Source organism: Gavia stellata, chromosome 32 (genome assembly GCF_030936135.1).
Source record: "Gavia stellata isolate bGavSte3 chromosome 32, bGavSte3.hap2, whole genome shotgun sequence".
Classification (NCBI taxonomy): domain Eukaryota; kingdom Metazoa; phylum Chordata; class Aves; order Gaviiformes; family Gaviidae; genus Gavia; species Gavia stellata.
Window position 1 is genome coordinate 6356647 of NC_082625.1, and position 23868 is coordinate 6380514.

Below are 23868 nucleotides of genomic sequence, written 5' to 3' on the forward strand. Positions count from 1 at the left end.
CCCTTCCTTTTTCATCACCCAGCTGACCTCTACAGCCCCTGCACTGAAGGGCTTGTTTCCATTTAGCCCACTTGATCCTGACTTGAGAGAACAAGAGCAGATATTGAGCCCTGGCAGTGATGGATTCTTAGGAACCAGGAAATGGGCCAAAGCATGGCTGTGAGCTGCTATGTTCACCATTAGCCTAGCTCAATTTCTCATCCACTTCTTTTCACTAGTCCGTACTCATTATAAAATTGTACCGTAGGCAACTACCACAGCTTTAGCGCTAGCTGATGACAATTCTGCGAGGTGTAGGAATGGTTTCTTTTTCAAGTGGACAGACCCACGGACAGGATGATATGGTTTACAGTACTCCCTTCTGAGTGTGGGCTCTAGATAGTGAAGATGAGAGTTGTTCTGGCTTTAGCTCTGCTGTAATGCTCAGTTCCTCATCTCACATAGAGGTAAGCAGCGATCTCCTTTCTGCATGTCACATCTACTCCTAAAAAAGCTCCGTAGCATTGTACTCCCACAGTATTCTTACATTCTTAATGGAGGATATACCACGGTGGAATTAATGCAGGCTCTAAGGGTATGAGCCTCTTACCTGAGTCAGCTAAGGCAGAGGGAACCATCATCATAGCCTCAAAGGACGGAAGAAAATTCCAGAGAAAATTCACCAGGGAGTTGCTCTCTGTAGGGAGCCCGGATCATAATGCTCATATTTCATGTCAGGATGTAGTTGTGCAGTGTTTTTCTCTGTGGTAAAGCCCATTTAAGTCCCTTCCTCTTGCCTCAGTGCATGGGGCTACGCTTAAAATCTGAAACCCAAATGCTGTGTGTTGTGTTAAAAGGAATGTAGTTTTGAAATTAGTCTGTCAGAGTTCCAGGACTTTCACTGATTCATTTATCAGACCCCAGCAAAAGGACTTGAACTGAGCAGATGCACAAAAATCTCAATTAGTTATTTTACTGAAAGCGACACAAACAGATTCAAGATTGCTGTTGATAAATTCACTAACTACAACAGTGCTACTAATTAAGGTTAATATTGCTAGCAAACTTGATAGTAGTACGACAACCTGGGGATAACTTTCACCCGGAGGGTGAGAGGTGCAGTGCTTACCCAGAGAGACGTCCCTGCCTGGGGTGGAGGAAGAGAACACAGCCCATCGGCTGGTCCATCAGGTATTGAGGTGCTTCTCTCCCACGTTAACAATCATTTTCTCTGCTTTTTATCCCCAACACTACGAGGTTCCCCCCCCATATGTGACGTGTAGCATGATTTGGGTGGAGAGACGAGTGCTATAGTCATATATGTTCAGCATGACCTCTATAATCTCCATTAGCATATGCAGGGTGTGAGTTGTAATATGCATTTCACCGGTAATGAGGCAAAGGTCAGTTATAGGACACAAAGCCTTTTCGAAGAAACAAAGGACCCCTCACATTCCTGTTATTTTACTGTCTTTGCTGACCACACGCAGGGCTGTCCTGCCTCCACAGGGCCCCCTCCTTATCTGCACCCTGTGTTAACCAGGCGAGTCTCCACTCCCCCGGCTCGCACAAGAGATGGCAAAGTCAATCTTAACGGTTCTTTGTGCACAGGAATCCCACCTCGTTATCAAAATTCCACACCGTGCTGCATTCAACCTGCAAAATGCCACACGTCTGGCGGACGCTTCAGCCCGGTGCCCGCTGCCGACCAGGAAGCCGGGGAGTTACCGGGCAGCCCGGGAAACCGGCTCCCCCGCCCCGCCGCTGCAAGCGATGCAGGCGCCTTTCCAGCCCCAGGACTTAAAGACTTCCTCAGGGCCACCTCCACCGCAGTCGGTGGTGACACCAAAACTCATCCCGACACGGGACTTGGGCCTCTGCCCTCACCCCGGTGCCCGGCGGGGCCACGAGGCGCGGTGGGACAGGAGTCCGCGGCCGCCTTGAGGCGGACAGGTCATCCCCTTCCCGCCCCGCGCTAGGCATGGCGGGGAGCAGGCCCGCCCCTGGGGTCTTCGGGGGCCCCAGCCCGCCCTCGCCGCCCCAGCTCCGGCTCCGCTGAGGCGACATCGGCGGCCCGAGCGCCGCCACCACCCGCGGCCCCTATGCGAAGGGTACCCCGCCCGCCCCCGGCTGAGGCGAGCGCAGCGCGGTGCACTCTGGGAGCGGCGGTGCCATCCGGCGGCCGCCCCGCCCGCCGGGCGCGGTGCACGCCGGGAGCTGTAGTTCCGGCGAGCCGCCATTTCGCCGGCAGCGTGGGGCCGCCCGCGGTGACTTTGCGGCATGGAGAGCGGCTTCGGCTCCGACTTCGGCTCCGACTTCGGCTCTGGAGGTGGCGGGGGGGGAAAGCTGGACCCGGGGCTCATCATGGAGCAGGTGAAGGTGCAGATCGCCGTGGCCAACGCACAGGAGCTCTTACAGGTCAGGAGGGGTCGTGGGGGGCGGGCGGGGGCTGGCCCGGTCCCGCTCGGTCCCGGTCCTGCTCTGTGCCGGGCGGCGGGGGCTGCCCTGCCGCCCGGGGGAGCCCGGCCGTGCCGCTGCCCCTCAGCAGTGCGGGGAGGGGAACGCGACAGCGGTCGGTACTCCCTGCCCGGCGGCTGGCTCCGGCCGGGGCCCGCGGCCCCTCTCACGGCCCCTCTCCGCAGCGCATGACGGACAAGTGCTTTCGGAAGTGCATCGGGAAGCCCGGCGGCGCGCTGGACAACTCGGAGCAGGTGAGCGCGGTCGGGGAGACGTGGGGACCCGCGGGCGACCGCACCCCCCCCCCACACCCCCCACACCCCCCCCCCCCCCCCCCCCCCCCCCCACCCCCCCCCGAGCGACCGCTGAGGGCTCTCTGTCCCGCAGAAGTGCATCGCCATGTGCATGGACCGGTACATGGACGCCTGGAACACGGTTTCCCGAGCCTACAACTCTCGGCTGCAGCGGGAAAGAGCCAACATGTGAAGCGCCCGGCTCCTGGCCCGGGGAGGGACCATGTGGGGAAGGGAGGAGCGGCCAGGCCAGGCGGCTGGGGGAGAAATCCTGCTGCCTTCCCAGCTGCTGCCATGGCAGAGCAATAAACCCTCGCTGAACCTTTTGCATCCATTGGCTTTTATTAGCACCAACCCCAGGAGCAAGTACATTTTTCCAGCCTTGAGAGCCACCATGAGCTGCTTGGTTTGCCTCACGCCCTTCCCAACAGTCCAGACTGGCCAAGGCATAGAGCAGCTGATAAATCCCTGCTGAAAGGGCTGCAAGAGGCAAGGACTCTTCTGTGGAAAAGGGGGACTAAGCCAGCAACGCAGTCCCCTTGCCCAGGAAGCAAGCACGGACCCAGCCATCAGGTAGCTACCCAGTCCCTTTTCATCAGTGGAGAAACTGCCATAAGATGCTCCATGTGCCACACTTGGCTCTTTCTTCCCTTGTATTTGTATAGCTGTATGTGGGGCTCACTTTTGTGCTCATACGCTTTGACTCAGCTCAAGTAGTATGTTGGAGAGCAGGGGGTGTGCTTACCAGGTTTGCAGCACAGCCTTGCAAATTGTTGTACAAGCACAGCTGGGGATGAAAAGGGTTGGGAAGTACTTAGGTTGATTTCTTTATAGAATAAAATGTGTTGTGTGGCTGTGATAGCCTGTAACTTCTGGTTTGGCTCTGGCACAGACATTCCATCTTGGAGCCTACCTTCTAGGCACCATTTTTTTGAGGGAGGAGCACTTCTGCAACGGAGGACATGGGTCTGCTTTGGGACTGAGCTCTGTATTGTTCTCAGCTTACACACCTCTCCTGGAAAGGTCAGTTTATGCTGTGAGGTCAGCAGTGTGCATAGCAGCTGGGAAAGGATAATGTTGGAGATGATTAAAAGTTCCCATGCCCCTGTAGTGAGATTTTTGAAATCCCTTCTTTTGAAGTTCTTCTGTATTTTATAAAATATTTCACTGTTTGCTGGGGCAGGGAGACAGACTGGAAGGATGAGGGCTCCTTAGCTGCTAGGACATTCAAAGGGATGTGGGAGAACCTGATTTCATTTAATCATCTCCCATGTGGTGGCTTCTATGAAGGGATTAAAGTGTTCTCACACAAGGTAAACTATTAGGAGATAACTGGGTATTTGGACTAATTGAAACTGAACTGGAGTTTCCCATCCAGATTGGGCAGAATGACTACTTGAAAATAAAGTGCTTTCCAGCCATGTTTGCTTAGGGGTGTTTTTACTTTTCTTTATGGCTGTATGAATTTTATGGTACTGGCTGTGCAGCAGTCCCATTTCATTGATGGGAGCATCCCACAAGTGTTCCAGCCATGGATCTGAACCCATCTTGAGCTGAGCCATGCCTAGAAGCCAGGTCTCCTACCTTGCTAGTGCTCTAGCTGGGAAGGTGGTGGATCTCACTGCCAGCTGGGTTGGGAAAGAAGAAACCTCTTGTTATACCCAAATGCAGAGCTTAAGTGCCACAGACTAGGAAGGGGTTTGGGGTACTAGCTGCTGTTCAGTTTTGGTGGTCAAATCTATGAGGAGATGTCTAAGTCTGCCTAAGACTTGACACATGAGCTCTGCAGCAGTTTGTTCTTGTGAACAAAGGTGTCCGTGTGCCTTATGCTGGCTAGTGGGATCTGACTTCCCACTGAAGGACTTGTATCCTTGGACCACTATCTTAGCACTTTGAATTTTTTCCACCTAGCTTAACCAAAAAAGTGGTCTGTGTGGCTATTATGCCTTAATAGTTGTCAATTTAATCACCTGTTCCCTTATGCAAAGGGAGCTGGGAGCACGAGGCGGTGCGAGAAGCCTGTCCTGATTCTCTAATCCAGATGAGGGCCTGTGCAGTCTTAAGTCCAAGTGTTTTAGTCCTACCTTCTCTTGTGATCAAATGGTGAGCCAGGGGATCATCACTGAGCTTACTAGTCCCAAGCACTGAGTGGAAACAGTAGCATACCTTTTCCAAAAGCCATACAGCTCCATCAAGGCAGTGAGGTCTGAGGCTTCTGCAAGGGCGTAACTCTGGGCTGGGACAAAGTTCACTTGTCTCTTGGCTTGGCTTTGGGACGACAGCTCATAGGCAGGGGTCAGCCAAACTATGTAAGTCTCTGGCAGATGTTTCGGGCACCCCTCCAGCTAGAAAAGCCACATTTTAATGCGTAGGATGTTTGGCCAGGTCTTAAGATGGGACAGGCCTCATTTATTCATAGAAAATGTCTAGAATTGTACCTTTCTATGCAAAGCAGTTAGCAAATGCCCTGGCGTCACAACTGTAGTGGGTCACACAACACTGGCATTTGCTTAATACCTGCAGGCCATCTTCACCCCTTTGCAGCATCAAAAAAAATGTACAATAGCTGAGGGGTTAGTGCATTCTCTGGCAATTACTCCTCTCATTCGTCGCCTTCCCTGAGTGGCAAAATGCAGCTTCAGAGCTTGAGGTTCTGCGCAATCCAGCCCTGGACAGCTGTGACTTTGGTGTAGACACCAGGGAAGTATGGCCTGGCACAGCCATAGCCCCAGCTTGTGATTCCAGCTAGAAACCACTTCCCTGAGGGTTCCTTACATGCCAGGGGCCCACCTGCATCGCCCTGCAGGGAGAGAGAGGAAAAGGGTCCTGTATCAAGCCAAAAAGGCAGCCCAGTCCCCCCAGCCGTGAGATGTCCTTTTTCTCTGGGACATAGGAGCATTTGCTGTCCTGTTCCCCACCTCCCCAGGAGCCTGCTTCCAAGCTGGAGGACTGCTTAGTGATGTACCTGCATGCACAATCTGAGTTTGGGGTTCTGGAACACAGAAGAGTGTGTTCAGGGGCACAACAGGGTCTTGAAATGGGCTCCATGGTATCCCTGTGGTCTTTTGCTTGGCATTACCTCTTTGCATGTTTCCCTGACCTGTCACAGGTTGGTGGAGCAAGCAGAACGAGGTGTATGCAGGATGGGCGTGGATAATGGCAACAGCCAGTAGAGAGGGACAGACAGCTGAGCTAGGGGAGGCAGGGCAAGGCCCTCCTGAGAGAATATAGCCAGGGGACTTTGCACAAGTTTGCTCTATCCCAGCTGCAGCATTTGCTGCTCTCGCACTCACTGAACAACTGTCGACGGTGCCCTGTGGGAAACCAGCACACACCATCCTGCTGCTGATCTGGACAGGGTAGAACGTTTTGCAGGCTTGGTCTCCAATCATGTTCACTGCTGCTTTTTGCAGATGCTTTGATATGAGACCTGAAGAGACAAGTATCGCTGTTAGCTTGGTGCAGAGCATGTGAGAAGCAGCAGCATGTGTAAGAGCGGGGTCTCTGCGGCCTTACTTGCTTGCCAGAGACCTGCGCTGGGAAAGCGCATCAGGCCTGGTTTATGCCCAGCAGAGCAAGCACAGGAAGGTCCCTTTGGTGTATAGTTTGTCAGGCAGCTTGGTTGACCAGATAGAAATGGTATCAGGGCGGTCCCTGTACTGCAGGAGCACAGCTGGAGCAGCTGCTAAAGGGCTGCGGAGCACAGTGGCTGGCATGTACACAGCCTGGGAAGGCTGCAAGAGGGCAGCGGTGTAACCAAACAGAGGAGTACAGTGCATGGCGGCTGGGGACGAGATTGTGGTGACACCAGGGCTTGCCCAGGCTGGTATCCCCTGCGGTGTCCGGCCTGGCAGGGGGAGTGCTTGGGGCAGTGCAGTGGGAACTGCAGATGTTTGGGCTCGCAGAGTAGGTAGCACTTAGCTTATGGACATGAGGGAGCCTGCTCAGCCAGTACCTCCTTCCTTTGTGGAACCCCAGCCTGTGATGAAGCATCTGGCTCCTTCATGGAAAATGTGTGAATTGTCTGGGAGACATATAGGCTTGATGGTGCTGCTGAACTTGACAGGCCTGTTCAGCTCTAGCAGGGCCACGTCATAGTCCAGGCTGTAGACATTATAGAAAGGGTGCTTGTAGATACGGAGTATCTTCTCCATTTTGCCATCGATGCCACTCAGGAAGGGTGTTCCGAGAAAGGCCACCCACATTTTGGGATCACTGTAACTGCAGAAAGACAGCAAACCTGGCTGTTAGGAGCATGGCCTCAACAAGGAGAGCCGTTCCTCCACTTGTGGGGCTGGCATACGCTATGGCCATGCTTTGTGAAGCCAGAATCCCTGTCTCCGTCACACTGTGGACGTACCCAGGCTTTGCTCCACTCATTCCTCTTCACACTTACCTGTAGGGGCACATCTGTAATAGGGAGCATGTGCTTCCAGTGGGGCACAGCATCCCAGCCATGGTGCTGGACTGCGAGAAAGGGGAAGGACAGGTGGGCTGACAGGCGTGAGGCCGAGCCGGCTGGCTTCACTAGCCCATCGCAGACTTACATATCAAAGCAGTGAGCTGCAGAGAGCAGCCACCGGTCGGCAATGAGGACAGCCCCACACTTGTGCTCCTTCCGACGAAGCCAGAGACTGACTTGCCAGGGCCATTCTCCTCGAGCCGCAGTGCTGCCACCCACGATCTTGCTGAAGGCCAGAGCACTTGTTAAGCCACAGTCTGGGACAGAAGAAGAGGCACTGGTTTTAAGTAACCGTAAGTGAAAGGGACATCTACCCTCCTTCCATAGCCTGTGCCATGGGGCAGCCTTCTGGGGAGACATACACAGGGCGGTAGGATGTGATGAATTTCATTCACCCATCTGAGGCAAGGCTTGGCAGACATGGTATGGTTTGCAAACTTTTACTTGTTATCACAGATCACACCTTCTAGGGATGTGGTACGTGAGGAGGGGACATTTAGGTGGACTGGCTGAGCTGTCACACAGCAAGGAATGTGCAGTCTAAGGAGCAGTCCCAGGGATGACAAGACATCTTCTGGGCTGCCATGTTGTGCAAAGCAATCTTGCCAGCCTGTACTAGCAGACTGACTGGTCAGAAAGCCTGTGTGCTGGGAAACGCGTTCTAATGTTTATAGTGTAGGAGAGGAGGACACGTTCCCTGGCAGAAAATCTGGACTCTGCTCATCCAGCTTTATCTTGTTACAGGCTCTGGCAGACGAAGTACGACCTGGACCACAAGGGGCTGGCCCGGGCCCCCAGTGTACAACATGGGGCCCAAGACAGCCCAGGTGAAGTTGGTGGGTTGCACTGGTGGGTCTGGGTAACGTAGAGTAAGGCCAGGCAGCAGTCGGAGGCTGCAAAGCAGTACTCACCACAGTTGCGCTCATCGAAGCCGTTGCTGCAGTCAACAATGCCATCACATTCGGGATTTTCTTTTCCAATACAGACCTTGCTGGAACACTTGAACGTGAGGCTGGTACAAGGCACCACTGGAAGGCAATAACCCATGGCCTGCTCAGTACCCTCTGTGCTGGGGCTGGAGATCTCCTACCAACACGTCAATAAATATGTCCTCAATTTTACCTGGGGTTTGGGTGGGCTTGACAGGCTCAGTGGTTTTCAGAGCTGTCGAGGTTTCTTTCATGGTTGTGGTTGTCTTCATCCCTAGGGTGGTTCTGTTGATTGGACTTGCAGTAGTCGTGCTGGGCTGGCGGGTGAGGATGGTTGCAGTAGAAGTTCTAGCGATGGCTGAACTGGAAGGGGTGCCTGTGCCAGGACTGGGCAACTGTGAGATGGTATCCAGGATCCAGTCTCTGACTTTGGTAATTCTGGAGTACACACCAGGTTTCGTAGCCTGGGCACAACCAATTCCCCAACTCACGATGCCAGCCAGATAAAACACTCCTGGGGTCACCTCACAGGCCAAGGGTCCACCTGAATCTCCCTGAGGAAGAAGCAAGGCAATGGCTGCTCAGCCCAATCTCCCCGAGACAGGTCTCCATGGAGCTGCCCCTCAGCCACACTGGGAGCACTTAGCTAGCCCCAAACTCCTCTTTCTCCAGCCCTGTGGGCCTGTCTGCTGCCATGCAGTGTGTGTGCAAGACATGAGTGTGCAGAGGCTGAAACTAGGGTCAGTGGCTCAATCTGGCTGCACAGAGACAAGTGGCTTTTGTCATGAAAGTTAATAGCTCCTGACAGCACCTTGCCCCAAGTGAAGGACAGCCACCACCAATTGCCCTTGTCTTGCTGCCACAGGAGGAGACCTGCTTCACCCAGGACTCCAGTCTGGCCAGAGCAAGCAGTGGGATGTTGGTGTAAGTCATGCTTAACTTGATGGAGCTTTATTTACTTTTCTAAAGCTCCAAGGCAGTGGACTGGGTTTTCTGACCTAAGGTACATGTGGATTACAGCCTGGCCACAGCAGCTCAGTAAGTATTCCCCAAGGATGTGCTGAGGCTGTGAGTTAGCCCAGCTTTCTGGAACAATCCACAGAGGAGCAGAGAAATCCCAGACTCTTACCTGGCATGAGTCTATCTTCCCCTCCAGGAAGCCAGCACAGATCATTCGGTCAGTGAGGGAGAAGTTGTAGAGGAAGTTGCAGGTCTTCTGGTCTATGATGCCCACAGAGGCTTTCTGCAGGATCTCAGGCTTGGTGACTGCATGAAAACCGTGGGATTAGTGATTGCAGCAGAGGGAAGTGGGAGCTAATGGCTTTTAGACTGACCGAACGCATATTTCAGGAAAACAGGCTCTAATCCCACACAAGAGTTGAGTCCTATATGAGCTATTCTCTCAGCAGCCCTGAAGCTCCTGGCTCACCCCCCGGGTTGCAGTTTCACACCTGCAAAGGATACTGCACACAGGCAGCAAGTTGCTGTTGTCTAGACAGCTTGTGGGCTCCTGGTCAACTGCTAGAGGGACAGCAGAGCTTCTTCGGTAGCATACGTGCCACCCTCAGGCCTTCTCCCTACAATGGGATCTTTGCTTTTTTCTAATTGCTTGAAACATCTTTCCAACCGAGCGTGGTTGCCAAGGCTGACATACTGTCCTGCCAGAGCTACAGCAGGCCACTGAGGCAGGGAGAACTACTGAGGGGAGCACAGCAGGTTTCTCCTGGTTCCTGCCAAGCTGCTCTCTCCATTTTCTTGTTTGCTGGTGGCTCCTAAACAACTGTGGTTTAAGGTGGTGCTCTGTGTGCCCTTATTCTCGCTTATTCTTGTGTTGCTCCTGACTGTCCCTGTTACTGTCCCCTGCCGGGTCCCAGGACTGTCTGGGTCGCAGTGGCACGGGCTTTGCTGCTGAGTCTGTCACTGCACCAGAGCAAATCAACTGCTAATGCATCGCTGCTTATCACTGCTTACCGTTCCCTTCTTGGAGGTTACCCCACCCAGAAATTACGCATTTCTTGCCAACAGGAAACTTCTGCACAGCAAGTGGGAGACAGATGGGCTGGATGTATTTGTTGAAGACAAGAGGTCTTGCCAGCTCAAGTACAGCCACATCGAAGTCCAGAACAATAGGGTTGAAGAGGGGATGCTGGATCACTCTTGTTACACCGACTTTCACTGCATTCCCATCTGTTCCATTTAGTGATGTTGTTCCCATGTAGGCTTCGATCTCTTCTGGATTTGTCCTGCAAATACATAATCCTAAACATGCACGCTCACACATGTATGCCTAGCGTGAATTCTGACATTTAAATTGCAGACAGCTTTAAATGATCAGTGTTTGAAACCTTACTTTACCAAAGCAGAGCCCAGCACACGGAAGAGCAGCCCTGCTAAGTCAGGCCCAAAGAACTGTTTCCAGCAGTGGCACGTGTTGGATGTCTCCTGAAGAGCAGGTAAACATGTAGTAATCCTCTCCTCACCTCCAGAAATTTGTGATTTCAGGAGTGTTCTGGCACAGAGATGGTGTCTCTATATTCAGTAGCTCTTGATGGATTTTGGGGTTTTATTTGGCTTTTTCTAGAGTTGTGTTTTATTCCTTTGGTTTTTTTAACCCATGTGACTTTTAAATATTCAGTTCAATTACATTTATGAAGAACTGCTTCCTTTTGCTTGTTTTCCACCTGCTCTTGGTGGTTATTTGATGTCTTAGAAAAACAGTAAGAAGGCATTCCCTAAACACTTTGTCTGTACCCTTGGTAATTGCATAGTCCCTATCACACAGTCTCTTCCCACCCGGTTGTCTCTTTTCCCAAGTCTAGTCCCATCTATTTTGTTGTGCTTGTTGTGGATTCTGTTCCACACCCAGCTCATCCCTGCGTCTCGTGTTAGCCTTTTTACGATACATTATTCTAGCACCGCATGCCATGTTTGAGAAGTTGGTATGCTGTGGATTACCAGCAACAGACTGGTAATCATCTCAGTTGTTTTTCTAGTAATCACTAGCATTCACTTGCTCTTTAATTGCCACTGCCCACAGAACTGCTGTTCTCATGGCAATATCCACAGGATTTCTGACCTCTTTTTCTGAATGGTAAAAGGTGACGGAGACCCATCATCATCTGCAAACAGACAGCACTGGTTTTTGCTATGATGTGCCTCACTTCACGCTCGCCTACCTTACATTTCACCTACCTTACATTTAACTTGCTGCTTTATTGCCCAGTTATTTTATGCATAAGGTTGTCTTGAAACTCTTCATAGTTAGTCCCCCACCTTTTCTGCCTTCAGGAATTTTTATTCTTGACAAACATTATCCTCTTGCTACTCATTTCTTTATCTAGATTATTTTTAAATCTGGGCTTGGGCTCTTGCTGCTTAACAGAACTATGCAGGATAGAACTGACCACAGCTGACCACCTGTCTTTATTTCCTATATTACAGCCAATTTTTAAAGTTGAATTTCTTGAAGAAACTCTCTTGTGGCGCCTGTCCTTTCCCACCCCTGTTGTTAGATGTGTTGTCCTTGCTCCCTGCCCAGGCTACTTCAACCTTTCCCTGCCTCACCCCAGCCTCCCCACAAAACCCCTTTTACTATGACTCTCTAGCTGTAACAAAAATTAATGTCCAATGTGTGTTCTTGTTTTTCCCCAGTGACTCCAGTGCCACAGCTGTCTGTCTGGCTACACAGCCATGTAGAGCTGCACAGCTCTGTGCCGGTGGGCCAGTGAGCTGGAACAGCAGTGCTAGCAGGGATGGACTCTTACTCATTGAAGCAGTGAGCTGCCGACAGCAGCCAGCGGTCCCCAACTATGGTGGCTCCACAGAAATGCCTTGAGTCTTCTCTCAGGCTGACTTGCCAGGGGATCTCTGCTCTGGAAGCATCTGTTCCTCCCACGATCTTGCTGGGTTTAGAGAACCCAGGTTGTCCTCCACACTCTGAACAAAAGCCAAAGCATGACTCGTGAGTACGCCTAGCAGAAGACAAGCGAGCAGAGAGTTTTGCTCTCTCTAACCAGCAAGTCTGAGCAGGGACAGGTCAGGGCTGAAGTGAGAGGCATCTGCCCAAGCCCTGCCTGCTGATCGTGGCGATCCCTGAAGGTGGCCGTGCACAGCCATACATGGGCTTTCACCCTAAATGCTCTTCTGCCTCTTGCTCTTGGCAAGTCCTTAATCCTGTGCCTTTCTTGAAGGCAGAGTAACCAGCAGCTCTGTGCCTTTTAGCCTTGCCGTTCCAGATAAAAAGTTAATCCTAAATTTAGAAAAATACCCTACATCTGCATCTCCCAGCAGAGCTGCTGGGAGGGCTCCTTAGGGCTGACAGGTCATCCTATAGACACCTGCCCTCCTTCCCTTCAGGGAGAAGATGCATGGCTGCTGTGAAGTTGCAGCCATCAACTTTGAACTGCTAGGAGATCCTCAGGTGGCAAACAGAAGTGAGTGGTGAACAGGTTAAACAGTGTCAGACGCTGCTGTGTCTTAGTACCCTGTCCTGGGCCTGCTGGAGCAAACCAATGACACAGACAGCAGACAAAATTACACATTCAGCTGCATAAGCAAAGGAGCCCATGAAACTCATCTGCGCAGGCACTGAGTGACTTTGCCAGGCTGCTCTGGGCTGAGCCAGGGCAGCCAGACAGCGTCACTTATGCCTTGGCCCTTAGCACCTAGGCAAGGGTTGTGTGGGTCACCCTACTGAAGGTCACTACAGCTCACCAGAATAACAAACCTGACATTGGACCTGTTCCAGCCACTCTTCCTGCCAAGGTGCAGGTGCAGGGTGGGTGCTCATACCTTGCAGTCTTGATGCAGTCACTTGCTTGCTGGCAGCTGGGGCTGGTGAAGTGGTGGGGATTGCTCCGGTGGTGGTGGTGTTGAGCTCTTCAGAGCTGACCACATTACTGTTAGTACTGGAGCGTATTGGAAGGACAGTCCGGGCTATGGAGGTGGGAAAGGCAGAAATAGCATCCAAGATCCAGTCTCTGAGTTTGGTAACACGTGTGTAAACCCCGGGCCGCCTGGCTTCAGCACATCCAATTCCCCAACTCACGATTCCTGCCAGGAAAAACTTGCCAGATGGTTCTTCGCAAACCAGGGGCCCACCGGAGTCACCCTGCAAGAGAAGCCAGCTGGTGAGCTCTCCCTGGGGATGTTCCGAGCTCGCCCTGGCCACCCCCAGCATACCTCTGCCAGACTGTGTCTCTCTGTCCCTGTGTATCCCAGCTCACCTCTGCTTATTTGCTCCAGCCTAGTAATGAGTGAAACATCTCCTGTGCTGGCCTTTGGGTGCTCCTCTGTGTGAGCACACTGTCCTGCTATTAAGCAGTAGCCTTGTGCCCTTGATATGCCAGAAGAGCAGAAGAGACATCTTCCATGAAATCTAGGGTAAGCATTTCTACTGGTTTAATCATTTGTTGCTGCTCTTAAAGGTTAAGCCCAGCAGCTCCTAAACAGCCAGAAGATGGGTGTTCATTGCATGATACGCAACCCAGGGAGACCATGCTAATCTCTGCATGATGTCTTCTTGATTTGCCCTATGGTTACCTGGCCAATTCTTTGGACCTGTGGGACCATACGAGTGTCACTGATGTAGGACGTGTGGTGCCTGTGAAGCTGGCAGTGCCTTTGCGGGGTTGGATTGCTCTAGGTGAATAATGAATAACCGGATGGGTCAGGTTCACCATCCAACCTCGAATCGTCCATTCTTGGCCCATTCTCTGGTGTTTGTGCAGAAATATGAAGCGCTACCACCAGAGAAGTGCAATTTTGCTCAGCTGGTGGCTGCGGGTATGAAGGGCCCTGCCAAACCACAGGGGCAGCCATGGAAACCACAGTCCTCCTCTCCCCACACATTTTGCAAGGCAGGATTTGCTCAGCTGACCACTTGCAATTCCAGGCTGGATAAAGGCTAACTAGGGAGAACACCAAGTTGTTCACCAAAAACTGTTGCGTATGTTTTAGTTTCCACTGCTGCCCTTTGCCATCTGGATTTCGATCCGAGGACCTGCTGGGTACATTGGTAGCACCAGCCCTAATTACAGCTCAGGAAGTAGAGAAAAGTAGTTAAATAGCAAAAGAGCCCCTTAAACAGCACTGCCCTGCTCTAAGCACTAGAGAAAGCCTCATTTTTGTCTTCTGCAGTCCCTGATCCGTGCTTGGGTCCAAGGCACGGCCTCAGACCTTGCGGGGGGAACTGTGACCATGGTGTCAGATCCTGCTTCTTCAGCTGTTGCTTGGTGCACAGTGGGAGGAAAAAGACTCATGCAGGAAGGTGTGCCAGCTTCCCTGGGCAAAGCTTACCTGGCAGGAGTCGATTTTCCCCTCCAGATAGCCGGCACACAGCATCCTGTCTGTGAGCGCCTGGCTGTAGAGGCTGGAGCACAGCTTCTGGTCCAGCAGCTCCACTGTTGCTTTCTGCAGGAACTCGGGTTTCACCACTAAACGAGAAAAGATGTGACCGTGAGCTCACCGCAGGGAGCCTTGCACGGGACCAGCTCCCCATGTTACAGCCCACCCCGGCTGGCCAGAGCACGGCCTGAGTTCCCTCCCCTGGTGCCTCCTGCACCGCTCACACCCCACCATGCCTCCTCTGCCGCCTGCCACGCTTCGCTTACAGAAGTCCTCCTTGAGGTAGCCCCAGCCAGAGATAAGGCACTTCTTGCTGGCGGGGAAGTGATGCCCAGCGTCTGGCAGGCATACGGGCTGGATGTATTTAGTGAAGGTCACAGGTCTCTTCAGCTCCAGCACGGCCACGTCGTAGTCAGCCGTGTCGGCATTGTAGGAGGGGTGCAGGATGATCTGGGCGATGCCTATTTTCACCGCGCCGCTATCTAAGCCTCTTAGGGAGGTGGTCCCTGTATAAGCTGCCCACATCGCTGGGTCCTGCAACCTGGAAGAGAGACAGCCGGGATCATATGAGCCTGCAGCCACAGCACCGCTCTGCAAACCAGAGCCACTTGGTGCGGGTGGTGCTGCCTCCTGCCCATCCTGCCATCGCTCTGGGACAGGAGCTCCCCATGGCTTAATCTGCTAAGGGAAGGAAACCAGGCGTGATGAGGCAGTGGGGTACAGTGGGAGCTTGGGCCAGAAGACACAGAAGTTTTTGGATACGGGGGGCGGCAGGAGGGTCCAAGCTAGCGCGGCTAGAGCTTACTCAGTAAAGCAGTGCGCGGCAGACACCAGCCACTTCTCCGTGAGGATTGCAGCGCCGCAGAAGTGCTCGTTATTCTCTTGCAGGCTGACTTGCCATGGGAACTCCCCTCTGGATGCCTCTGAGCCTCCGACTATCCTGGTGGCAGTCTGCATGGCAGGGCGGCTCCCACAGTCTGACAGGGAGGAGAAAGCCGGTGCATCAGGATCCCGCCAGCTGCACCCCAGCAAAGTGCTCTCGGGGGCAAGTGGGAAAAGCTGCTTCAGCTTGTGCATGCTCCCAGCACATGCTCAAGCCACAGGACATTGCCAGGGATGACACAGGGCAGACTTCAACCTGCAGGCTTGGAAAAGAGCACTGCAAAGCACTGGCCCATCACAGCATCCTCCCTGAAACTCTTCTAAAGCAAGAAATTCTGGAGCAAAATATCTTGGCTAGTTTCACAAGCTCAGCCACTGCCTCGTGATCTGCTCCCAGCGGCTCACGGGCATGTGGCGCCTGCCCAGCACGCCAGCCCACCAGGAAGGTGGGCCTTGGCATTGCCCTTTGCAGCTGGTGGTGGGACCAAGGTGTTTCTAGGGTACAATTCCCCTCATCCTGATGCAGACATCTACTATTGGCCTGACAAGTTGTGCTGTGTCCTTGGCTCTCGTCAGTGCCCAGAAGCCCTGTGGTGTTACAACTCTCAAGGTCTGCAGCAGTTGGGTTGTGGCCCGTCCCCCCATGTCCAGGAGACCTGCTGCGAGAGACTCACCACAGCCCCTTTCATCAGAGGCATCGGCGCAGTCTTTTTGGCCGTCACATTCAGGGTTTTCTTTCCACACGCACTGGGTGTTGAGGCAAGTGAACGTGTCTCCAGGGCAGGTCCCTGGGGACAGCAAGGCTTTAGTCACTTGGGTCTTCTGCAGCCCTCCCAGCAACCACCTCCCAGCTTCCCCAGGGGCAACCACCACCGTGTCCTTGTCACTGCTCCCCGGCAGTGCCAGTGTCCCTGCGGGATGGAGCCGGGAGCGGAGCCGCAGCTCTTGCTGAGCTTGCAGGGGGAAAGGAGTGCAGGCCCCTGGGCCACCAGGTTACGAACAAGATGGGGCAGAAATGCCTCTTGTATCTGCAGGCAGGCCACCGGTGAGGAGGAGGCTACAGGTCAGGCTGCAGAGCGCAGCCAAGGGAGCTGGGGCAGACGGCTCTTCCTGCTGCCGGGCTCTTACCTGATTTCAGTCCCGGTCTGTGGGGAGAAACTTCACTGGGACCTGTGACAAAGCGGAAGGAATGGGGATCAGTAAGGGCGTCCCGGTCAGGGGCACAGGAGCTGTGTGCTCCCATGGACTGCACTGCTCCTGGGCCAGGCCTGGCAGAGGCTCTGCTTCATCTTTTCCTCCTGCCTGGTCCTCCTGCCTGGCAATCGCTTTCCCCGCCCCACGGCCAGCAGCGAGCTCCTGGCCCAGTTCCCTTCCCAGGGCAGTTTGCTCCACCATGGGCACAGGGAACCGCGGAGGAGCAGCCACAGCCGTCTGCAGCCCTGCAGGCTGTTGGCGTGATCCCAGGTGCAGGGAGAAAGTCCCGAGAGCTGCGGCAGCGAGCTGCCTCCCGGGAGCAGACTCCAAGGCTGAAGCTATGCAGGGCTGTTGCCTAAAGCCAAGGGGTGTCTCTGTACCCTCCATTTGGGCTGCACAAGGCTCCCAAAGATCCAGGGACCCTGCCCGTCATTGCAGGGAGCGCAGAGGGAGCTGCAGAGGAACCCACACCTTCGTGTTTTCCAGGCACGTGGTTTTTTTACATCTGCTGGACCTGGAGTCCTATGGTTACGTGGAACTCCACAGTCACTGAAGAAAAGGAGAATTTCTAGTCAGGTGGTTTCAGAGAATAATTCAAATATGAGAAATATCTACCTAAGCAGGAATTATTGCTACAATCTGAAGACTGCCTAAGGGCTGCTGCGCACTTGTAGGTACAGACAACCCAGCAATTAACCTCCTGAGGCTTGAGGTCCTGTCCCTCAGGCTGGTTCCAGGTGCTGCAAAAAAAGCCAAAGAAGCTGCAATTTATGCTTTAGGCTCTGTTGTTGCTGCAGGCCCCCAAAGCTGCTCTTGCAGGGCAGAGAGCAGCAGGGCAGCATTAGTGTAGAAGGGGGACCTGGGGACTCGCCACAAATGTCTGTTCGGCAACTGCCAAGAGCTAGGCATGTTTCTGCTGCTGTTCTGTGAAGCTGGTAGCACCTGGGAGCCAGGCAGAGCATCTTTTGTTGGTTTGCTTGGGTACCTGGCAGCACCTCCATTTCTAACATCGCTGCTGAGCATGAAGCTTTGACTGGACATCCCAAGCTAAAGCCCTGTGGCAGTTTGGCTGTCTGAGACACAGCTGTGGTTTTGCTAGTGTGACCTTTGGTGCTAGCAGCACCAGCACAGGGCACCTTGCTCTGGCTGCCTGGCAGTTGTGGGAGGAGCATACCTGTAAGAGAAGCTGAGGATATAGTCCCAAAGGCAGCCAGGGAGAGACCCTGCTCATGCAGGGCAGCCGCCAGCCCATGCCTAAGAGCTTCCTCCTCCATGATAGAGCTCAGGGGCTGGGAATCCTGGGCTGTGAAGTGGAGGCGGAAACGGACTATCACGCTTGAGTTTCCATTCCTGCTGGAAGACAGAGAATTGATGGGTATGTTGGCTCCATGGTCAGTACAAGAGACGGGCTCTTGTGCTACCTGCCTATAGGGAACTCGAGGGAAACAAAACTAATTCTTAATAATTTAAGGCACAAGTTTCTCTGGAGATGTGCTCTGGATTGAAATGGTCATTTGCATTTTTTTCTTTGATCCATTTTCCTCTGCCTTGACCAAAAAGCAGTTTCTCTGTGTACTAGGTTTGAGCAAGAACACAGGTGTGAGCTCACCTTCTTGGTGGAGCTTGTCAGAATGCCCTGAAACATGAGCGGCACAGTCTGCAGAAAGAGCTGCCTACACTCACCTGTAGCCCAGGATGGTGCAACCAGTGCAGCTCCAGTCCAGCTGGGAGTCCTGGAAACTGGACAGAAACTGCAAAGCAAAGAACGATGGTCACACGATTACCGGGCAGAAGACCCCAGGGAGATGGGGCTAGATGATGCCTGGGATTTTGCAGGGAGCTGGAGCATCTTCTCATGCAGGAGCACCTGTGTCCAGTTCACGTGTAACCCTTTTCCCACCCTGGCTCAGGGTACGAGGCAGCACATCCCTTCTTTATGCCTTCCTACCACCTCTCTTTGCAAGGAACAGACCTGAGCACACACACATTTCCCACTCCGCAAATGTATCTTAGGACCCTGACGGGGCCTCTCGAAGTGCAACTCAGCCCCATGGTGTACCCTGCTGATGTCTAAGAAGTCCCTGTTTTCCTCCTGCCCTTGGCATCCAGATTCTGCTGACTGAGGACAGTCAAGCTGGTCCCTGGGGAACCGCCACAGTCTTTCCCAGGGCTTTTCCTGGCAAGCCCAGCTCAACTCACCAGCCTCTCAAGAGCGGGCGTCAGCACCCTGTAGTAGTCCGAGTTGTCCATCTGTAAGCTGCTGTTGAATGTGATTCCTCGCAGCTCTACTGTGTGCTCAAAGCTGGTCTCTCCCGCGGGGTCACAGGCTGCCAGAGAGGGAAGGTGTCTGTCAGAGGCACAATGGACACACGGAAGTTTGGGGCCATGGCTGGATCCAGCTTTCCTCGCTGTCCGCTTTGCAACATCGTGTCCTTTAGATCCCCCTGGTTTGAGCCACTTGACTGTCCCTGACCACCCCAGGCTGCCTTGGGGGTGCCCCATGCCCGTGCTGGGCTACCCTGCACACATGCATAAGAGAAATTTGCACTGAGCTAATCTGAACTTGAAAATGGTGGATTTTTGTCAAGCCTGAGACAAGACTTCGTGAACGGATGGGTGCAGCCTGGCAGTGCGGTCCCAGATTGGCCCCATCCTTGCAGTAACAGGCTGGGGAATGGCGTGCTGGGTACCAAAGCCAGCTTAGAAAGTGGTACTGTACATTAGAGCTGTGCTGGTGGGATCTGTCAGTCATGTCAGGCTGGGGTCCACACCATGGTGCTGGCCTGAGTTAGCATCTGGCCATGGGGCACCAGAGGCAGCAGGAGGGAGGTGGGAGAGGCAAGGAGATGGTGGCCATGCTCTGGAGTGGGACAGTGAAATAGGCAATGGTCAGCGACTGCAAGAGGTTGTGATGGGAGATGGCTGGGGCAGCGAGGTACAGTGACAGGAAATTTGGGAGTTGCAGGGAGAAATTAGAGGAGATGAATAGGGCATACATGTCATGCTTTAAAGTCAGATATTCAGAACATGAGTTGACTACAGCCCTTGCAGTTTGTGCGTGTATGCGGGGTGAGCTGACCACGTTTTGTCCTCAGCAGAAGCCTTTTGAGGATTTTTGCTATGAGGACTGGGAGCTGTGCAGGCCATTTCTTTTTTGGAGCAGATAACTGAAAGAACGTACCCAGCTGCACACTCACCCAGCAGGATGCCCAGGTAGAGGGCTGTCACACAGCCCACCACAGCAGCAGCAACGGTTACTTTCCAGCAGCTGGCCCTCAGTCCTCTTCTCTGGGTGCCTAGCACTGGCTTTATCTGGTCCATGCTTTCTGAGCAGCTCTACAGATGGCCTCTGTGATTCGAAAGAAGAGGAGGAAAAGGACAAGACTGGGATGAAAAGTGACACGCCAGCTATGGTTATCCCCGGATCTCCAACCAGTGCATTATCACAAGAAGTAAAAGGATGGACACACATTCCCTGAATGCGCCTCAGGCTGCAGTCAGGAGAATTCACTAATATATCCAGGCTGTGGGACCTGAACACATCAACCACGGTGGCCCCTCCCTGCCTGGTTCCCCTTCCCTTTCCTCCTAGGAGGCCGCCACTGAGCACGGCCATATCCCTTGTGAGTACAAACCAGCCTGATGCCTCCATCTCTGTGCTGCGCACAGGCACTTTTGGCGACACGAGCTCTGGGTGAGCGCTGAACCAGCGTCCCAGCATTACGGGCCCTGCCTCGGGGTCCAACCAGGACCGCACATGGTACCTGCTCTTCAGCAGGCAGTCCCCCAGGCATGATTTAGCAGCAGGGTTTCAAGGTCCTATGAATGCCAGGGTGAACTGGTACACCAGCTCAGAGCAAGGGGTGAGTATGGACCGGGCTTGGCATCTTGGCTTGCTCTTTCTGCCTCAGACATCACCCCTAGTAAGATCCTAAAACCAACCAGTATCACTAGCAGATGCTTTGGTGCTGCTCAGGAGTCACGGAGCTGCAGTAGCGGGTGGAACAGTTAAGTTGGAAAGTACAACATTTATCTCAGAATAATCTTATAAGCCTGCAAATAAGACTAGACTGCAGTCGCATCCTCAAATGTGAAACTGCAGTCTGAATAGGAGCTATGGAGAGAGACCTGCCTGGGACTCTGGCTAGTACAGGTACCAAGGCCAGTTGGTACTGAAAACCTCAAGAATCCTTAGCTGCTTCTACTGGATCATTCTGACCTGGCTACTGAAATCCTGACACTAGGCTACTTACATCCCCGTAGTATATGGTATGTGGATTAAAACTGGCTAAGTAATAAACCTCACCCTGTAGTTGTTTATGAGGCAGGTTCCAGGGTGAGCTTTCATATATAGCTCAATGCTAGTCCATATTTTTGCAAGAATTGTGAAGGAAATATAAAATCACAGTCAGTCAATTCAGTGGATGACAAAACTCACTAGAGCGTTTAGCAGAGAACTCCCAGTGCCTAGTAATGCAGAGCAATTAATATGTGCTTTAATTACAGCTATGCTACTATCCTGATGAGCAGTTTCTCCTTCCCCGGGGTCAGCACTGGCACTGGTGCTTCTAGTATCTTGCTTCAAGTGGTACAAACATCCTGCGCAGGAACCAAAGCCCCTTTATGTGATCTTTCCATCCTCCTGAGATCAACTCAGTGGCCTCTGCTAGACTTGTTCCAGTACGTCAATGCTTCTCATGCACTGAAGATGCTCAGACGGGATACGGTACTCCAAATGTGATCTTAGAAGTGCCAAAAATAGGGCACTTCTACCTTGTTTTGCTGTCTGCACTCTTGCTAGTACAAGCCAGCCTGTGGCGAGCCTTCTTTTGCACGTCATCAACAACTGGATATCAGTAGGAATGAAACAGCCTGAGATATCCTGCTTTATCCACAGTCATTCCATCAGCCATACTTCAACCATGTTAGTTTTTGCAAGAAGCCTAACGAGACAAGAAGGGGCACTGATTTCCCCTAGCCCTAAAATGTATTAAATTACTGGATTAATATTCCTCCCTCACACGTAGGAAGAAGACACACAACCCTTCCCTTCAGACTGGCACACAAAAGTCTATCTAAGACAATTTGGTTGTTCAGAGTTGAAATACATCAAAGTCCAGCCTTCTTGCCCAAAAGTCCAAAGTTCCTCAGCTTCAGAATGAGTTTTTTGAGGACTCAACCTCTAGCTGCTGGGAAGCTTCAGATTTGTCCTTCCAAGCTATTTCTCCTGCCAGCTTAAGTGGCTGCAAACATCTAAGGCTGGGACTGCACATTGATCCTTCTCTTAATTCACCATGGTCTAATTCGTATGAGAATAATTTGAAGAGGAAGAACTCATTGCTCTGCCAGGGGAGGGGAGTAGAGCTGGGCACAAGCCTCTGTGCACGTAAAACCTGCTTGGGGAGCTTGGGAGGCTCCAAATTAAAACACCACTGAGTTTTTCCAAAGCACTCTGCTAAGAGGGTCCCAGCTTTGTATAAAATGTTTAAATATTAATTGGGATATGGCCAGCAGTGCAGGTGTCTTCCTCCTTTCTCTTCCCATGCCTCTCTCATGAGGTTGCTTAGCTGTTTCCATGCTTTCCTCCTCTTGACTCACTGAATATTTCATACAGAGTGATTTAGCTGTGCGTAGTCAGCTGGGAAGTCTGCATGACATGTACCTGAGCATAAAGTAAAACTCCAAAGTTAGAGAGAGGGAAGACTTTGCTCCGAAGTCCTGTTTGGGTCTTGACCACTCTGCAGAGGGATCAGCACTTCGAGCTGTGCCCTGGGGATGCTCTTGGTGACTGCAGGGAAAAGAGAAGCGTTGTTGCATCTAATAGAGCTGATCCTCTATATAAAGTAATTATATTTTCACTAGTCAGAGAGAGAGATTGCACACCAATAATTGTGTAATTCTGCTCTTTCTGACTCTGACAGAAGACTAATCCCAGATAGATACAGATATTTTAGGATCAGTGCAAAAGGAGTGATAGGGAATGTGGTTCAGTGGGCATGGTGGTGTTGGTTGGTGGTTGGACTTGATGATCTTACAGGTCTTTTCCAACCTTAATGATTCTGTGATTTACAGGTCATACCAGAAGAGTCTTGGCAAGGCAAGTTCATCTCTCAGACTTACTCTGCCTGGATATCGACAGCTTCAAGAACATAAAACCCACTCAGCTCTTCCTTAGTCCCAAATTCCGTCCTGCCAGGGGACATCTTGTCTGGTCACTTCTACACCGGCCACTTCCTACCAGCTCAGAAGATGCTGTGAGCGGTTGGGCTGCAACAGCAGCTATTTACTGATGCTATAAATCAGGCTGTGACTTCAGCAAACAGGGAAGCTGTGGAGGAACAGCCTTTTCTAATGCAAATGCCATGAAAGAGAAAGAGGGAAGAAAGGTGTACAGGGAGCAGCAGCACTGCTTCAGAAGAGCTTTTCAGTGTTTTCCAAGAGGCGTCAGCAGCTCTTTAAACTAAAGCTTCTAGATAAGAGATTTTAAAAGGTCACTTCTTTGTGAGGCAACAGACAGAGAGAAAGGGGAGGGGAAGGGAGAATCTGTCCAAGATGCCTCTTTTTTTCTAACAGACCTCCAAATATTCTTTTTCAGCTGTAACTGAGCCTGGCAGAGATAGCCACTTTGGGCCCCTGTGTTGTGGTAACAATACCTCCATTTGACAATTCAGCTCTGGCTAAGAGGAGACAGGTAGGAAACATTTTTTCCAGTGGTCCCTGTGACCTAAATACATACAGATGAGCGATCCCTCCTCCACTCTTCCAATAGTTTCGGAGTCACCGGCTCTCTTGCAGTATGCTGAACGTGGAAGCTCAAAAATCTGGTCCAGGTATGCTGACCAGTGCAATAGTGGTCTTACTACCAATGGGCTTTAAAGGTAGGACAATCGCAACAGAAAAAAATTAACATCACAGACAAAATTGGCTGTGGCTGGGTGTTATTTTGACAATACAAGTTAGATTGAACTCATCTTGGCTGCGTATAAAAAGTCATACTACAATACTTGGGACCCTAGAAAGAAGTTCATATTATTGATTGCACTGGCATTTTAACTGGAAAGAACAGAGTATTTAGAGACAGAGAAGCCTTCTACTTCTCAAAACAATCAAAACTTGTCTTTTTTACTCTCCCTTTCAGCATAAGAAAAGTTTATTTTCTTTTGGTGTGAGTAGTGCAAGTTAAAAAAGAATTAAAAAGTTAAAAAGACATGTAAATGGAAAGCCCATCTTGCAAGAGCAAAATAGAGATTGGAAGTTTTTTTAGTGACAGAAGAGAAAGACCATCTATAAATACATAATGGAGATGAGCAGCAAGGACCTATACACG

The 23868-nt window shown here is 52.0% G+C and overlaps 2 protein-coding genes across 2 annotated transcripts; one reads left to right on the top strand and one right to left on the bottom strand.

The window, feature by feature from the left end:
* Window positions 1-2229: 2229 nt before the first annotated feature.
* Window positions 2230-4150, top strand: TIMM13 (translocase of inner mitochondrial membrane 13). The gene is made up of 3 exons (XM_059831864.1): window positions 2230-2397; window positions 2622-2690; window positions 2824-4150. The coding sequence occupies exons 1-3, from the start codon at window positions 2260-2262 to the stop codon at window positions 2920-2922; spliced, it is 306 nt and encodes a 101-aa protein (XP_059687847.1). The 5' UTR covers window positions 2230-2259; the 3' UTR covers window positions 2923-4150.
* A 1217-nt stretch (window positions 4151-5367) lies between these two features.
* Window positions 5368-19862, bottom strand: TMPRSS9 (transmembrane serine protease 9). Its single transcript, XM_059831865.1, has 19 exons — window positions 19739-19862; window positions 18741-18868; window positions 18225-18292; window positions 17716-17894; window positions 16476-16517; window positions 16022-16135; window positions 15271-15442; window positions 14732-15006; window positions 14418-14554; window positions 12912-13230; window positions 11885-12056; window positions 10092-10363; window positions 9250-9386; window positions 8314-8674; window positions 8103-8219; window positions 7277-7448; window positions 6685-6950; window positions 6023-6159; window positions 5368-5529 (listed from the first exon to the last, which is right to left on the bottom strand). Exons 1-19 carry the CDS (start codon window positions 19860-19862, stop codon window positions 5368-5370), a joined length of 3354 nt encoding a protein of 1117 aa, XP_059687848.1.
* Between the last annotated feature and the right edge of the window lie 4006 nt (window positions 19863-23868).

Coding starts and splice junctions, on each gene's coding strand:
- TIMM13 (XM_059831864.1), top strand. CDS start 2,260: ATGGAGAGCGGCTTCGGCTCCGACTTCGGCTCCGACTTCGGCTCTGGA. Junction 2,398..2,621: donor ACGCACAGGAGCTCTTACAG/GTCAGGAGGGGT, acceptor CCCTCTCCGCAG/CGCATGACGGACAAGTGCTT. Junction 2,691..2,823: donor CGCTGGACAACTCGGAGCAG/GTGAGCGCGGTC, acceptor TCTGTCCCGCAG/AAGTGCATCGCCATGTGCAT.
- TMPRSS9 (XM_059831865.1), bottom strand. CDS start 19,862: ATGGACCAGATAAAGCCAGTGCTAGGCACCCAGAGAAGAGGACTGAGG. Junction 18,869..19,738: donor CTACCTGGGCATCCTGCTGG/GTGAGTGTGCAG, acceptor CCTCTCTGGCAG/CCTGTGACCCCGCGGGAGAG. Junction 8,675..9,249: donor GGAAGATAGACTCATGCCAG/GTAAGAGTCTGG, acceptor CTTCTTCCTCAG/GGAGATTCAGGTGGACCCTT.